The sequence below is a fragment of the Lipotes vexillifer genome, unplaced genomic scaffold (assembly GCF_000442215.2).
Source record: "Lipotes vexillifer unplaced genomic scaffold, Lipotes_vexillifer_v1.1 scaffold474, whole genome shotgun sequence".
Lineage (NCBI taxonomy): Eukaryota > Metazoa > Chordata > Mammalia > Artiodactyla > Lipotidae > Lipotes > Lipotes vexillifer.
This window is the reverse complement of record NW_006772385.1, coordinates 99,169-116,118: the sequence shown is the minus strand read 5'-3', so window position 1 is coordinate 116,118 and position 16,950 is coordinate 99,169. Positions and strand designations below refer to the sequence as shown.

Here is a 16,950-nt window from a genome sequence, read left to right as displayed (position 1 = left end):
CCCCCCCCCCCCCACTAGACGTTCTTTCCATTTTGTCCTCTCTGACTTCTCAAGTAGTTCCTTTTTTAATTTGTGGAGTCACATCTCCCGCATTTTAATGATTATTTATTGCATTCTGTAGGAGATGAACCAGGTTCAATTAATCAACGGGAGCCTAAAAATCAATTAATATGAATTAAATGAGCTACACCAACTCTTAGGAAAGTCACACATAATTTACCAAAGTGTTGTCAATAAAGCTCAGACAGCTTTGGGGAAATTGCACACAAGTGGCTGGTGATGCAGTTAAACGTTTCAGACCTGCGCCATTAATATCACAACCTGGGGTGCGAGGAGAGACAGGCCGATTCTTGTCGGAGAAGAACGGCTCCAAAGCAATTTCTAAACACTTGGCTCTCCAACCTCATGGAAAACGCTTGACTGGGTTTAAAATATGTACATACCGGACTGTTCTGCATATTAAAAATCTATTGCGCTAGTACCGAAAATGTTTTTAAAGCAAAAGTTAAATACAGAATGATACAAATCCTGAATATTCTTTATTTCTACTAGATCTGAGACCTATGTACATTACCGAATAGTGAATTCAGAATATAAATTTATAAGGAAGTTAAGCAACACCATATAAATATCCCCTTAGGGATTTTATTTTTTAGAGAACTTGACTACAGTATAAACATGGGCAGAAATTCACGCCTGTCCTGTGTTGTTTTAATGAGACTAAAAGCCAGCATGTATATTTCTAAAAAATATAAATATGTCCCCAGCCAAGCGCAACCTCCTTGAAGAAAAAACAAAACAAAACCTGGCCTCTGCCCAACCATGATCCTATGAGGAGGCTCCTCAGCTGCCCTGAAAAGCTTTCTTTAACAACAGTTTCATTTGTAAATCCCCGATGGAAGAAGTGGTTTCCGGTGGAGCTAGAAGTGGCCCGGGACAACTTGTCTCAATGGGGCAAAATAACTATTGTTATCGGACTTAACAAAATGGCACAGCATGGGAGACTTGCAGAGCCAGGGAGCAGCTGGTTGTAATTCACACTGTTTTTCAGAAAACTCTAATCGTTCCAGAACAGACCTCTTTGATGACTGGTCTTCCCTGCATTCTCAATTTGTCACTTTCTCTTATGATAAGGTCAGTAGTGACAGCACTTCCTGACATTAACAGCTGTGGCTTTTAAAAGGGTCATTGTAGAACTACTAATTGCAGTAATTTCATTAGCATAAATTATTTATTCTGCCATTCATTTATCTCCAGTTTTCTTTGGGGGGAGGTGGGGGGTGACCCGGGAGGAGATGGCTGCCTGTGCTGGTGCGGCACAGTGATGGGGGATGCGATGCTGTATTTTTCACTTTTAGAGCTGGGAGTGGAGAACCTCATTCCTGCTACATTTGGCCTCTTAATGAAAACCGGTTGATCCCATTTGTAGTCAATTTACAGCCAATCATGGTGAAAGCAAAAATAAAAATAAGCAAAGTGCCAGTATCCAATGGTTATAAATCCAAGGTTTCCCCACCAAGATGCTTTGGAAAACACTGCTGAAGCCAATGCATAATCGAATGCAAAGAAGAAACTGTTTTTTCCTCACATTAAGAAAAAGTGTTTAATTTCTACTCTCTGTGATGGCTCACTGTAAGCACAGAAACACAAACAAATCTCTTCTACTTGGTGTCCTGGTTCTCCAGCAGGGGCATTCGCTGCCACACCAAGTACCCTGGGCCACCTGACTCTCCAAGCAAATGCCCAGCATGTCCCCGTTGTTGAAAATGACAGCAAAGTTTGAATGAAAACCGATGCCTGGAGGCCAGAATGAAATCAAACACTTTAAGTGTTACACAGGATTTTACACCTTCCCAAGACCAGCAAAGATGACTATGTATCTGTACTTTTGAATTCAGTCTTTGAAGAGTATTGTATTCAAGGAAGGGAAAGGAGGCAGATAAAAAAATAAATAAAAAAATAAAAAGTTTTCCTTTCAAGTTTTTTTTTTTTAATTTTTATTTATTTAATTTTATTTATTTATTTTTTGCGGTACGCGGGCCTCTCACTGTTGTGGCCTCTCCCGTTGCGGAGCACAGGCTCCGGACGCGCAGGCTCAGAGGCCATGGCTCACAGGCCCAGCCGCTCCGCGGCATGTGGGATCCTCCCGAACCGGGGCACGAACCCATGTCCCCTGCATCGGCAGGCGGACTCTCAACCACTGTGCCACCAGGGAAGCCCTCTTTTTATTTTTATAAATTTATTTATTTAATTTATTTATTTTTGGCTGCACTGGGTCTTCACTGCTGCTCGCGGGCTTTCTCTACTTGCGGCGAGCGGGGGCTACTCTTCGTTGTGGTGCGCGGGCCTCTCATTGCGGTGGCTTCTCTTGTTGCGGAGCACGGGCTCCAGGCACGTAGGCTTCAGTAGTTGTGGCACGTGGGCTCAGTAGTTGGGGCTCGCAGGCTCCAGAGCACAGGCTCAGCAGCTGTGGCACACGGGCCCAGCTGCTCTGCGGCACGTGGGATCTTCCCGGACCACGGCTCGAACCCACGTCCCCTGCACTGGAAGGTGGGCTCTCAACCACTGCGCAACCAGGGAAGCCCTCCCTTTCAAGTTTAACTTGGGATAATTTTGTAACATATAATGTCATACACCTACTGTCCATCTTGGTAGTTTATCTCAGAAATTATTTCTATGCTAATTTTTCACAGCTTTACTTAAGTATAATATACAAAACTGGACATATTTAATACCTATGTTAATTTTCAATAATTCCAAATCTATTTTTATTTTTTTAATTTCATTTTTTCTGTTTTCTGTTTTTTGTTTTTTTTTTACAGTAGGTCCTTGTTATCTATTTTAAATATAGCAGTGTGTACATGACAATCCCAGACTCCCAATATATCCTATTTGTACTTTTTAGCTCCTTTTGGGTCTGGTCAAAGCAGAGAATCTATTAGATACTGTGGTTGTAAGTTTGGTTTATTAAATAACAAAAATTTAATAACGCACAAAATGGCAGTATTATATTTGAGCTCCTCTCCTAAACTACCCATAGTGCTAATAGGCTCCCGGGAAAAAATTGTGGAGGCAGCCAGGGGTGTGGGGTTTGAATCCTAGGACCTGGGTTAGATTTCCAGTTCTGTCAAATTGGGCAAGTTATTGCATTCCCTATACTTCCCTACTGCCCACAAAATCAACAGTTAGACTTTCCTCACTCCTTTTTACTCTATTTCTTGTCTTCCTTTCCTTTTATTCCCCCTTCAGAAGAGGCAAACATTTGTGCAATAGTCCAGAGCAGGATTTAAGAATATGAGCTCTGGCATGAAAGTGCCGAATGGGCCCCTCACCTGCTCAAGGATCTTGCGCTTATGGCTGCCAGCCTCTCACCTGTACAACAGGGAAACCAGTGGTCCCTGCTTAGAAGGCTGGTGATGAGAGGTGGGAAATAATGCAAATGCAGGGCTGGTGAACGCAGGGCTGGTGTTACCCTGCTCTTGGTGATGGTAATAGTACCAACAGTAGTCCCAGGAAGATCACCACCAGACAGAGCAGCCACAAGTGTTAAATGCAGAGTTTTCTAAATTACATGCTGGTTTTTTGGTTTTGTTCACTACGTTGGTGACGGCATTTTATTGTTAGTTTGTTCGTGTTTTTTATTTTTCTCTTTAAACTTTAGAGACCAAGCCTGGGTTAAAGGCAAGTTTAAGTCCAGCATAAGCTAGCAATCTTCCAGATGAGTTTCCAATCCTCGAAAGAGGTAGCCTTCAATGGCTTACTGACAGAACATTAAAACAAAGATGCAGTTGAGGACTAAGGGCATGGGGAGGTAAGATGGAGCCCAGCTTCCCCTCTCAGAGCAAGCAGACAAGGCAGGAGATGGATCTGGGGAGGCCAGCACTGGAGGAAAGCCACAAAGCTATAATTAGGATGTAGTGATGCCTCCATTTGATTTAGCTAAACTTTCAACTTAACAGCATGTCCAAGTTCCTGGGCAGCTATAAAAACTGGACCCTACTTTCCAGGTAGAGGGGATTCCTAAAGTTTTCATAACTGAAAAAACCCTGGAAAGCAGCATTCTACTGCTTTTTGCAGTTCTATCCTAAATTTAAGTAACATGCACAGAGCAAGAAATGTACTGTTAGTGTGCATGTGCAAAGGAGAAAGAGGGCTGAAGAATGGGGAATATATTAAGCACCACCTGGGCCTTTTCTCATCTGTTTGAATACAGGTTTAAGCCAGTATGAGATTTAGGCAGATTCAATAAAAATTTGGTTGCACTTGTTTTTGTCTTGATCTTTTAAAATGATTTCAGTATTCCTCAGAAAGAGGATATTTTTCACAAATTTATAGAATTTCTATTGTACAAGGTTATCTTTCCACTTTTGACATTCATACTGAGTAACCCTCACTTATATTTCAAAGCAAGAACCGCGCTTAAAATCATTAACAGAAATGCTGCTGCTAAGGTACCTATCACTAACAAAGTGCTGTTTACTATGCTTCATGCTTGGCCTAAGGTTTTAAAAGGAAGCTAGAGACCAGTCATGAAATCAGTCTTTGAAATACAGCAGTACAATAACTTTCCTCCTTGAGTGGACATTTTCCCATGATTGGTTACGAAAATGGTAGGAGAATATGCCATTCTTATGTTGCCAAACCTTCAACAAGTTCTGGATGGAAGAGGTGGCAGCATGTGAAATAAAGTCATTTTATTGATAAAGCTGATGATATGGAGCTTGTGTAACTATCTTGAAGTATCATGGCAAAAGGACAGGGAATTTTACTTGCCAGTTGGACAACGTGACTGAAAAGGATGGGCATGGGCTTCTCCATCTTGCTCAGACCTTTCTTTTCTACTCCTTCCGAAGCAAATTTCACTCTTCAGAGAACTCGTCTTTTCACTTCCATTCAATAATTTCTCTTTTCATCAGGCCCTGCTTTCAAGTAGGTCGATTATTCATTTTGACTTGAAAAATCAAAAATATTACTTATTTTTTTTAAAAATAGGACTTATTCATTTTTTTTTTTTTTTTTTTACGCCGGCCTCTCACTGCTGTGGCCTCTCCCGTTGCGGAGCACAGGCTCCGGACGCGCAGGCTCAGCGGCCATGGCTCACGGGCCCAGCCGCTCCGCGGCATGTGGGATCTTCCCGGACCGGGGCACGAACCTGTGTCCCCTGCATCGGCAGGCAGATTCTCAACCCCTGCGCCACCAGGGAAGCCCGGACTTATTCATTTTTTAAAACATTTAATTTGTTTTTGGCTGCACTGGGTCTTAGTTGCTGTACGCAGGCTTTCTCTAGTTGCGGCGAGCAGGGGCTACTCTTCATTGTGGTGCGCGGGCCTCTCATTGCGGTGGCTTCTCTTGTTGCGGAGTGCGGGCTCTAGGCGCGCAGGCTTCGGTAGCTTTGGCTCGCGGGCTCTAGAGCACAGGCTCAGTAGTTGTGGTGCACGGGCTTAGTTGCTCCGCGGCATGTGGGATCTTCCCGGACCAGGAATCGAACCCGTGTCCCCTGGGTTGGCAGGCGGATTCTTAACCAGTGCGCCACGAGGGTAGTCTCATTTCTTATCTTTTAAACACCTGTTTCTCCTTCCTTTTTTCCTGGATTTTCCTAACTGGGACCCATATACTTCTCAACAAGGTCTCCTCCCAATTAGCATTTGTAACCCGATTCCCACGGATGGCTGGAGGGTATCCTCTCCCTCCTTACACTGTGTCTTTCCATCTCCATTTCCAAATCTCCTATGAGGAGTGTATGTTGACACAAACTCTTCAGATAAATACCTGGTGATATTTCAGTGTCAAACTGTTTTGGTCAATCTGTCAGCTGTCATTTTAGTTCAATACCAGGTAACAGAAAAGTAGCACAAACATTTACTTAGACTTGGTTAGCCCACACCCCTGGGTGCTGAGTGTGTACTACCTGAAAATTATATGTCAACACACACAAAACCGCTTGCCTTTAATGAATCCTTTCTCTGTGGCTAAAGGCGGGGGTGGGGGGGGTGACCTTGTATAAGTACCTTACACTCAGCAAATGAGGCCAATAATTGAGAAATGCTAAATTATGCTGACAACTCGGTCTTAACGGTCGAAATTAAAACTAAGAAAGTGATCAAATGAGTGCTCATTCAAAACATGTAAAAGCTGTTTTTGACCTCTACTGAAAAGGCCCCACGCATTTGGAGAAGGTGGACACTTGCACTCTGAATTATAATTACTGCTCCTGAGTAACAAATTAGGAAGGTGGGAAAGTTAAATAAGCACACAGCACTGGAACGAAATTGACTAATTTGTTTCCAGGCATGATTCAGCTCCACAGAAATGGGAAAGTGCTTTTTAAATTCCTATTTGGCGCCCAGCATCCTATAGGAGGCATCGTGATACCACCAAATAGAGCTGAGAACCTGCGAGGAGCCCTCTGGACTTAAAATGATGCAAGTCCTGCCTCATCCAGTAGATGTCAATGGTCACTGGCGTATCAAAGCTCCTTCAGGAGGAGCTGTTTTCTAAGTGGCACCTACTCTGACAGGAGAAAGTCTGAACCAGAGCAGCAAAGGCAAGGGGCTTAAAGCACTGTGCCAGACACTAAATTAAACCACACCACCGGCTCTGATTTCCTCCCATTTGAGAAATGAACATTAAGAAACAAAGCATGCTGGTCCTTTTCTCTTCCTTACCAAGCCAGCCTAATCAAATGATCTGGATGAAACAGAATTTTGCTACCAAAAGATACATACAGGCTCTCTTCCTCTTAGTAAATCAGCATTCTGAATGCTTCTTGTAGTTATTAGAAGACAAAATAATTCCCTACATAATTCCAGAAATGCAGTGGACCTAGCAATAGCTGAAGAAATTTGTGTTAGCAACTGACCATCATTTGTCATATTTAATGGTTTTCCAGATTTTAAAGTAAAAAATATTTCTGGTAGACTTTATGTAACGCTAGTGTTAGTCTCCACTAAATGGGGCTCCTCCGACTTGAAGAAGCCACATAATGTGGAGAACAGCATTTCAGACAGAAATCAATCACTCCTGTGACGGTCTACCACTGTGTTCATGGGAACAAATTTACATATATTTCCCTAAATGTAAGAAAAGCTTTGCAGTGTCCCCCAACCAGTGGGGAAAAAGTGAATATCACTTAAAAAAATAGAACCACACATTAATATTACTCACTCTTTACCCCCCCAAATCCTGATGATGCTGTTGTTTTAAAGGTCTAGGTAAGTTCATTCAATGTTAGGGGTGAGTGTAGAGACAGGCAAGAGAAAGAACTTTCTGGATACGAAGAAAACAGTGAAAGAGAGGAGTTCATTTTTTTCATTAATTTATAGAAATGTTTTAAGTGTGTGTGTGGAGAAAAGAGAGCAAGAGGAGGTATTTGAATATGATAAAACCTCTATCATATACGTCTTTTGGATGTTGCATGACAGTTCTTCCCTGGCAATCCAGCAGTAAGTAATTAGATTAATAGACATTTTGGAAAATACAATAAACCATATATGATAAAGCTGTTTATATTATGTATATAAAATATACATATAAATATAAATATGCAATAAAGCTAGCTGCATTACAAATCACTAATTGAAAAAGTAAATATGCCCAGATTTCTAACCATCTGGCCACCAAAAGATATAATATTCAACGAAATATGAAAGGACTGCTTTGGAAAAGCAGCAGTTACGGCTTTGGGAGGAAAGGAGGCTACAGCAGGTTGTCCCTGTTCATAGCAAAGTTTCAGCTGGAAACAGCCATCACTCCTTACATGTCCCTGATTTTATTTTTGGCTCTGAGAATCATTCTTCCTGCCTGACTTATTCTAGGCACCTTTTGACTTATCACTCCAAGGAATCAGAAGACAAACCTCCCTGGGAAATGTTCACAATCACCATCCATCCAAACTGTCCAGTCAGAAAGGTGCTTGATTGAGGTGCACAACTTCATTTCTAGGAGGTCTAAATGACACCTTCATATCTATTGATACATTCCTTTTGCTCTTTGAATCTGAATGCTTGAAGTTGTTTTTCTTTTTTTTTGTTTCAAGCAACTTTTTAAAAAGGCAACAGGAGGTGGAAATTTCAACATGAGCAAATGACAAACATAATCTATAAAACATAAACCCATAAAACAAAGAAGCATATACATTAGTTGACTTAATGACTGCTAAGTATATGGGGGCTGATTTTTCACCTATCAATACCATAATGAGACAAATCACAATGAATTGCCTTACTTTGTTAAGAACAAGCATTGCATGACTATGGGTGCCTACTTTTTTGTTTAGTTGTGAATGTAAAGGATTTATATTCAGTAAGTTCAGAATATCCTGGCCTTCTGGTGAGTCAGTGGATGAGTAAGAACTCACTCACGTGCTGTTTGTGTGTGTGAGTGTGTTTGTGTGTCTGTGTGTGTGTGTTATATATGTGTGTCTGTGTGTTAGTGTGTATGTGTCTCTGTGTATGTGTGTCTGTGTGTATCTGTGTCTGTGTGTGTGTATGCACCTCAACCAGATACAAAAAGATCAGCCATCATATTCCGTAAAATGTAAACTCACAAAGATGATCTTATCATCTTAAACAAACAAGGACAGCTTTCTGCTAGGAGGTGTATTTTGGAAATGTTTTACTGAGCACTTGGGTCGGTGAGAGTGTGTGTGTTTGAGAGAGAGAGAGAGAGAGAGAGAGAGAGAGAGATTCAGAGGCTGACATGGCATACCTCAATTCCCTTGGTTTCCTCAATGAACCTCCTGCTGACTGTGACCAGAGCCTCCTGGGGCCAAGCATGGAACCAGTCAACAGCCGTGCAGTTAACCAGGGCTGGGAACTTCCGAGCTCTACTTCTCAGCGTGTGACCAACCGGAGAGAAACACAGATCTGTGGAGACACGGGGGCAGGGCAAAACCAGGAGGGTGATGACTGAGCAAAGAATTACACCAGCGACCCTGGACAATGAAAGAAAGGAGTGCAGCCAACCGTGACATTAAACTAGCCTAAAGCACCAGAGAGTGGAAAGCAACATTAACCTCCTTGCTAATCAAAGTACAAACCTGCCCCATGGAACATACAGAAACACTGCTGTGTGCTTTCCTTAAAATTGGTCCCTCTCCTTCTAAACACGTTTGATGATCATCAAGCATAGTGGGAAATTCATTCTTTTCTATCACACAAGTTACATTATGACAATTAAAAATAAAAACCAAATCTCTATGATAAAATAATACCAAGACTTTCATCTTCTGTCTCCTATTCTGTAATTCACCAGTCTCCATAAAACTGTGTACCATACTTGTAAGAAAACAGTGTTTTATCACATTCAATGTTTACTTTGTTTCCACTTAAAATAAAATACATTCACTCGAGTTCATACTTAACATTTTTAAAGGAGTAAAAATTTCAGTTTATACATGATCCTGATGAGAAATTTGTAAGTGTTCAAAGTTTTATTTAAGTATTTAATGACTTAAGAGTTAAATTGGAAAGTTTCCATACTCTCTTTAGTGACACAGGGCTGCTTTCTGTCAGGGGTGCCTGAGTTCAGCTGTGACATGTGTCACAGAAGCTCAGTGAGGGAAGCAGGTTATCAGGAGTCCAGTGGGTCTGAATATCCTTTCTGGGCTCGTCAGATGTGGTGCCCTGTGTAAAGCACTAGCACAAAAGAGGTGTTTAGGGAGCTCCCTTTTTGTCCTCTGCCTTCTTTCTCAAGTCACTGTGGACTTGAGGGCACTGGGGAGACTGATGCCAACTGGGGTAAGGTCTGAGGATGAGTCTTGGTTTCCTTTTTTCTAGACGCGGCTTGCACTTGATGATGTGAAACAAAGCTCTGCAGTTCTTTCAATGAAGCCTCTCACACTTTGAGATAAGGCAACTAACAAAATCACTTTTCAAGGGATATATTTTTTCCACATAGCATTTTAAAATTCATGTCATAAAAATCATAAAAATATGTGAAACCATATATTCTCGTTTAACAGATGTTTTTACCATATTAATTTTATATACTATGGCTCTTCAACAACTCAAGAGATGAATCCTAAGATCTAAAATGATTTTCAACAATGCATAAGCTGACCGATCATTTCTTTTTTATATTCAAGAGTCTAGTTACAAACTGAATAATTGCTGTAATATTGCATGTGCTAAGTTAACGAGCCTCAGTTACAAGGCAGAATTTTCACTTACATCTCAGTGTTTAGGTTTCTCCTAACAGCCTTGTCTCCCCATACATGAGTATTTCTCCTTAATGTCCTAGAAGTTGGTTTTCTGCACCCAACTTACCTCTCATTCATGACAATTTTAGAGACTTATACATAATAGCCTCAGTTACAAGGCAGAATTTTCACTTACATCTCAGTGTTTAGGTTTCTCCTAACAGCCTTGTCTCCCCATACATGAGTATTTCTCCTTAATGTCCTAGAAGTTGGTTTTCTGCACCCAACTTACCTCTCATTCATGACAATTTTAGAGACTTCATTTATACATAATTGTAGCAAAGGGGGGGGGGGGGTCGGGGAAAGCATCATTTATTTGACGTCCTAAATATTTCCATCACTTCTACACTTACTCTGTTTCCACACTTAATACCGGCATACTATCAGGTCTGAAGAATGTGTTAGAAAACAAAGTATCTGAACCATGTGTGGTGAGCCTCAGGAAAAAAATACTTTGAGTTAATTTAATGATATGCCTTAATTATTTATTGAAAGATAATATAGAACACTAATTTAAAGAATTATTTTCCTTTTCTACAATTTTACAGTTGAAGACTTTTTTTTTTTTTTTTTCTATGTTATAAGGATCCTCACAATGCCATCTAAATTTCACGTGGAGGGCAGAGGGCAGATGGCAGGAGACGAGTGGTTCTCAAAGGATTTTCAGGAGCTGGTTAGAAATGCAAATTCTTGGACCTACTCCAGACCTGGGGAAACAGAAGCTCTGGATGGGGCTTGGCAATCTCTGTGTTTGCAACAAGCCTTCCAGGTGATTCTGACACCCACAGCTATAACCTAATAGTCTTAAAATTTCTATGGGAATACCTAAACGAAATATTTACACTTTTAACGCTTTTACATTTGGTGAAATACTCATAGAATCTAAGTCTCTATTATATACAGAGTGAAGTAGAAAATTTAGAGAATTTTAAATAAGTTAGATAATCATTAATAACCTCAGTTCTACCAGATAGATTAGACCCTGGGAACTAAATTAGGGGAGTATGCTTGTTCATTAGTACTTCTTACGAAGGGAAAGGACAGTAGCGCACTAGCCTTGAGGAGTGCAATGACTGCCCCAATTTCTAGCTTTGCTAGAAATCTAGCACAGAAATTCTCTCCATCCAGCTTCCTGGGTAGTATTCTGAGAGCCTATGCTAATATCTTGAAAGCATTGGCTGTTCTGCTCTTTTAAAAAATAGTCTCCACAACTTTTTAGACAACCTGGAGTAAACTCAAGTTGTTGCCTCAAGGAACACTACTGTGGCGGTGGGGGGGTGTGGGTGGAAATCATCCTATAATTTTCCTGTTGCATTTCCCTAATTTCATAAGAGATTAACATAGCAAAGAATTTATAAGAAAGACAAATAAGTGATTAGAAAAAAGGATGTGATGCTATCCATAATTTACTTTTTCAGCATCGTTAAAAATTGTAAGACATTTAACGTGTACAATATGATGATTTTATAAACATAGATACTGTGAAAGGATTTCCCCCCATTGAGTCAATGAACACATCCATCACCCCATATATTTACCTTTTTGTTGACTAATTGTTCTGGCTGGGACTTCTAGTATTATGTTGCATTGGAGTGGTGAGAGTAAGCATCCTTATCTTGTTCCTGATCTTAGCAGAATAGCTTTCAGCTTTTCCCCATTGAGTATAATGTTAGCTGTGGGCTTATCATATATGGCCTTTATTATTTCAGGTATGTGACCTCTATATCCACTTTGTTGAGAGTATCTATCATAAATGGATGTGTATTTTGTCAAATGCTTTTTCTACATCTACTGAGATGATCATATCATTTTTACCCTTCATTTTGTTAATGTGGTGTATCATAATGATTGATTTGTGGATGATGAACCATACTGCATCTCTGGAATAAATACCACTTGATCATGGTGTATGATATACTTTGAATGTACTGTTGAATTCAGCTTGCTAACATTCTGTTGAGGATTTTTGCATCTATGTATCAAGGGTATTGTCCTGTAATTTTCTTGTTTTGTGGTGTCCTTATCTGACTATGGTATCAGGGTAATGCTGGCCTTGTAAAATGAGTGTTCCTACTTCTATTTTTTGGAAGAGACTGAAAAGGATCGGTGTTAATTCTTCTTGAAATATTTGGTAGAAGTCACCAATGAAGCCAGCTGGTCCTGTAAAATATACCTTTGAAATACTCCAGTCTACTACAATATGCATGTGAATACTCATCTTATTTTACAACTTAGGGGCCATTATCTGGTTATTATCATTATTATCTGAAGTATGCCAATAGAGACACATGGGCTCGGGATGCTTAACCAGCATTTCACACATTCTAATGGAAGCCTGCATTGCAAAGTCGGCTACCTGAGCTCTTAGCTAACTTCTCTCATCAAAGTAAGTGGTTGGTTAGTTAGCATCATGAATACTGGATATGACTGTTCAGTGATGAAATGAGTAGTGTTCAAGATATCTTAGAAAAATAGAAATATCTGTACTTGCACCTCTACTGTTCTATGAACAAAACAGGAAAAGCTATATCTCAAAGTAGCCGAAGTAATCCCCGTGACTCTTTAGACTCTGGATTTTGACCAGTCCTGTGTCCTGTGGTAAACAGCTTATGGAAAGTTTCCGTATTTTTATGTGATCCCAGTGAGAAGATCAGCTTAATCCTACCATGAAAATATTTCTATATCTGCCTCAAAGGAACTTTCCAATTAGGGCTAGTCAGGTTCCTGAAAGGACAGAGCTGGGATTCCAACAAATTTACAGACCAGATTTTAAGACTTCAAGACTTGTTTTAAGTTATGTGCTACACATAAACTCTATGTGTACCAGAGTTCAGTCTGAGACTTCTTTCTTTGAAGCACATCTTAAATTGGAAGATTTGGGGAGAACATTCCCCATCCCCCGAACAGGTGTCATCTACCTCCAAGTACTGAAGGTCCCTGAAATATACCCCCAAACAGTTCCTGACAATTGCAAATGACCAAATTGGCTTAAGTTAGCTTCCAGCAGTGGATTGGAAAGAAAAGTCGGCTAAGAAAATAAAGTTAAAAATGCCTTAGACAGCTGTGCTCTTTTCTAAAAGCAAATTCTCACAAAAAGCAAACCCTGGAATCACCATCTATATATTCTCTACAGCTCTAATATTTGGATGTCAGGAACTTGCTTTTGGAATCCATACCACAGAATTTTCTATTCCCTTTTTTTCCCCTCTATACAGGTGTTAAGACATTTGCAATAACCCTCTTTTCATTGTGCTTTGTAATACATTTCAATTTCTTTTAGATAAGATCCCATGTAAGTACACATTAATTTGCATATCACTAACAGGCCTCAGTCCATTTCCTCTTGTAATGGAAATGTGAATTGCTATTATCAGTGTATTTTTTTCCAGCTGATATACTTTATTCTCAGAGGGAATCTTCCCACACGTTCACTTCAGAAGCTTCTATCCATAACTTGTGTTTGCATTTATCCTCAAAAGTCTCAGTATTTTTCAAGATTGATAAGATCTGAATCTTACTGAGAGAATCCTCCCAGGAATGGAGGTTTAGCCTAGAAACGATTCCTCGGTTTGACTGTTTTAATATCACATTATCTTTATATATTTTCCTGTATCATCCCCTCACCTAATAAGCTTTTAACTTCAATTATTTTTATGAGATTCAACAGAATTTTCACCATACACACATTCTATGCATATTTACATTTATTTTCTTTCTAGGTAACACAGTGAAATCATTCCCACAGCCTTTCATGTGTGTATACTCTTCAGTACAGATTTTTACAAGAGTTAAAAATTTTTTTCATTGGGGAGTTTTAGTTCTTTTCTTCTTTAAAAAAAAATGCAAATTCATAAAGAAATTGCATGTGGAAGCCCAACAGACAGCAAAGAGCAAATGCATTCTTGAGGAGTAAAAACAGTAGGAATGATATTCCCCACTATATTTCCCTTCCTATATATTAATCCTGTATATATGAAGAGAAGAATCCCTTGTCATAGTTGCCCTGCTTGTCTCCAGGGCTGGCGCTGCCCACACATTACCTTCCAGGCCAGTCTGCAGCCCCATAACCTCGTATAATAGTGTTTTTCTTTTTCTAAAACAGAAAATCTGATGCCTGAATATCTATTAAGTGGGTCCATATGTGAACCATGTTATGCAAGGCTTTTGCGTTATGATCTGTGCTGCTCTGCTAGCAGCGTGGTTGCATTTTTGCTGACACAACGTGATAACTCGATACATGTGCAGTTGGGAGAACAAGCACCATCGGTGCTGGCAAACCCCATTTTTAGGCATTTAACATATGATATAGGTAGCATTTCAAATTGGTAGTGTAAGGAAAGATTCTATGATAAGAGGTGTTGGGACAATTTGGGGGAGAAAAAGTAGAAAAGCCACCTTATACTGCACAAGGCAATCCAGGGCTAAACATTAAAGATACTATAAATTAATTTAAAGAAAATTCAGGATAATACTTTCATAACCAGAGTATGAAAATGCTTCCTAAAAAGCCTTAACACACAAAATCCATGAAGAAAAAAAATCAGACTTATTTAATATATAAATGTAAAACAGAAGTCATTGTAAACAAAGTTAGCAGAATTATGGTGAACTTTGAAAAGAACTGGCAACACTAAAATAGACAAGGACATTATGGGCATATGGCTATTATTCAGCTATATAAAGAGCTCCTATAAATCAATAAAAAGTCTAACAAACCAATAGGAAAGTTGGCAAAGGGTAAAAATGGATAAAGGTTTCCTACACTTATTTAAAATAAAGCATGTCTGAGTTAAATAGTTCACTCCATACACCAAATTCTTAGAATCATTTGATTCCCCCCCCCACCCCGTGGGAGACTTCGAATCAAAAAGGCAAAGAGGGAGGTAAAGAAAATAGTGAGAGATGTGGAAAAAAAACATAGTTCTGAGTATGTACTTTGTATGTGTGTCTACACACATAGAAAACTGGAAGAAAATATACGAGTATGTTTCCAGTTGTTTTCTCTAGGCAATATAACTGAGCATAGTTTTTATTTTCTTCGTATGGTTCTGTATTTTTAAGTTCTCTAAAATGAACATATATATCTTATGTTATCAAAAATGAATCTCTTCTCTCTATATATATACATATATATAACATATACTTATGTATGTATATAATACATAATATATATAATTTAAAAATACAGAACCATATGAAGAAAATAAAAATTACACACACATACCCCCACCCATAGATAGACAGACAGACAGTTAGATAACCAAACACACAGATAACTAAAATCTTGGGACAGAATCAGGGGTGCTACACACACTAAGAGTTCTTTTCCTTATGGCATCACATGGCCAGGAAGAAAGGCAAGAAAGAAGAGCTTTCAGGTTAACTAAAGTTATTAGGAGAGAAGATGAGAGTACTATACTCTAAGGGTAAATGAGAATTATGCAGGAAAGGATGCACACACACACAGATGTGAACGAGAGGAGGCACTTGGCGTTGACTCACCGGTTTACTTCAGCTGCCAACGGGTTCTCACTACCCCTGCATTCCAAATAGGAACTGAGTTTGGGTGGTGAGCATGGGTAATGGGGTGGTAACTACACATCATTTAGCTTGACCTGCCAGGTGTGCTCGCCAACTCTTGTAACACATTAAGCTTCCCGTGTTGCCCAGCTAGGAACATATGCAAAGGAAGCATCAGCTAGCTCTTCAGAAATTCTGTCTTTAGCACATGCTGGTGAATATCACAATATATGAAACTAACAGAGAAATCCATTATTCCTTAGGAAAAATTCTGAGGATTTGCGGGTAATACACACAGATGAAGAGAGAGAAGCTGCCATTTTCTTGCTAAAAGGAGACCCGTTTCTTTGCTGCATCATTTCTCCCTCAGGGTAAGGTGCTGACCACTGATCTTTCTCATGATGCAGCAAACTAAGTGAAGGCCAAGAAGGATGAGAAGTATTTGAGGGAGCCATCTTATTCCTCCTCAGCATTTGACAAACAAAAAACAAACAAAAGTCTTCCTACTCATTTTAGTAGGGAAGAGATAAATTATTCATTAGTAATCCTGTGACAATAGGGAAAAATGATCCATACCTAACTCCAAAATAAATTCTAGCTTGTACCAAGGTGCATACGAAAAAATGTGACTATGAAAAGGCTCAGACAAAAACAGAGGTAAATATAAAACTGATCTCGGTTTCAGTAAGGCCTGCCAAAGCACAGAATCACAGGAAACGCATAGAAGAAAGGCCGGATGGATTTAACAACATGAAAATGCAAAACTTCTCTACTATATGAATATTACTAAGTTCAAAAAGAACAACCATGTAATTATATCAAGAGAGGCTGCAAAGAAATCCAATAGGTAGATATTTCCTTGACAATATACATCCTGAGTCAAAAGCCAACATATAATGTAATAGTGAAACATTAGAAACACCTTCTTTTGTAGATTTGCCAATGCAGTGAGGAAGGAGAACGGATAAACAGAATATTAGGAAAGACAAAATATCATTATCTGCAGGCTATATATCAACCAACTAATAGAAAATGATTGGTGAGGCAGTAAGGTAGCTGGTTACAAAACTAAAAATCAACAGCTCTCCTATATAGAAACAATATACCAGTAGAAAATTTTATGAAGGAAATAGTCCTTCTACAAAATCAATGTGACCTTTTATCATGAAGATTCAATTCTCCCTAATTTAAAAAAAAGCTTTCAGCAGAATTTCAACCAAAATTTAAATGAG

General features: G+C 39.4%; 1 protein-coding gene across 1 annotated transcript in view; it reads right to left on the bottom strand.

Annotated features, from left to right (window-relative positions):
* Positions 1-16,950, bottom strand: part of DNAH11 (dynein axonemal heavy chain 11) — a 213,524-nt gene that overhangs the window by 109,794 nt on the left and 86,780 nt on the right. The window contains 2 exon segments of the mRNA XM_007472188.1: positions 8,707-8,864; positions 9,034-9,037. Of these exon segments, the coding sequence (XP_007472250.1) occupies positions 8,707-8,864; positions 9,034-9,037 (162 nt within the window).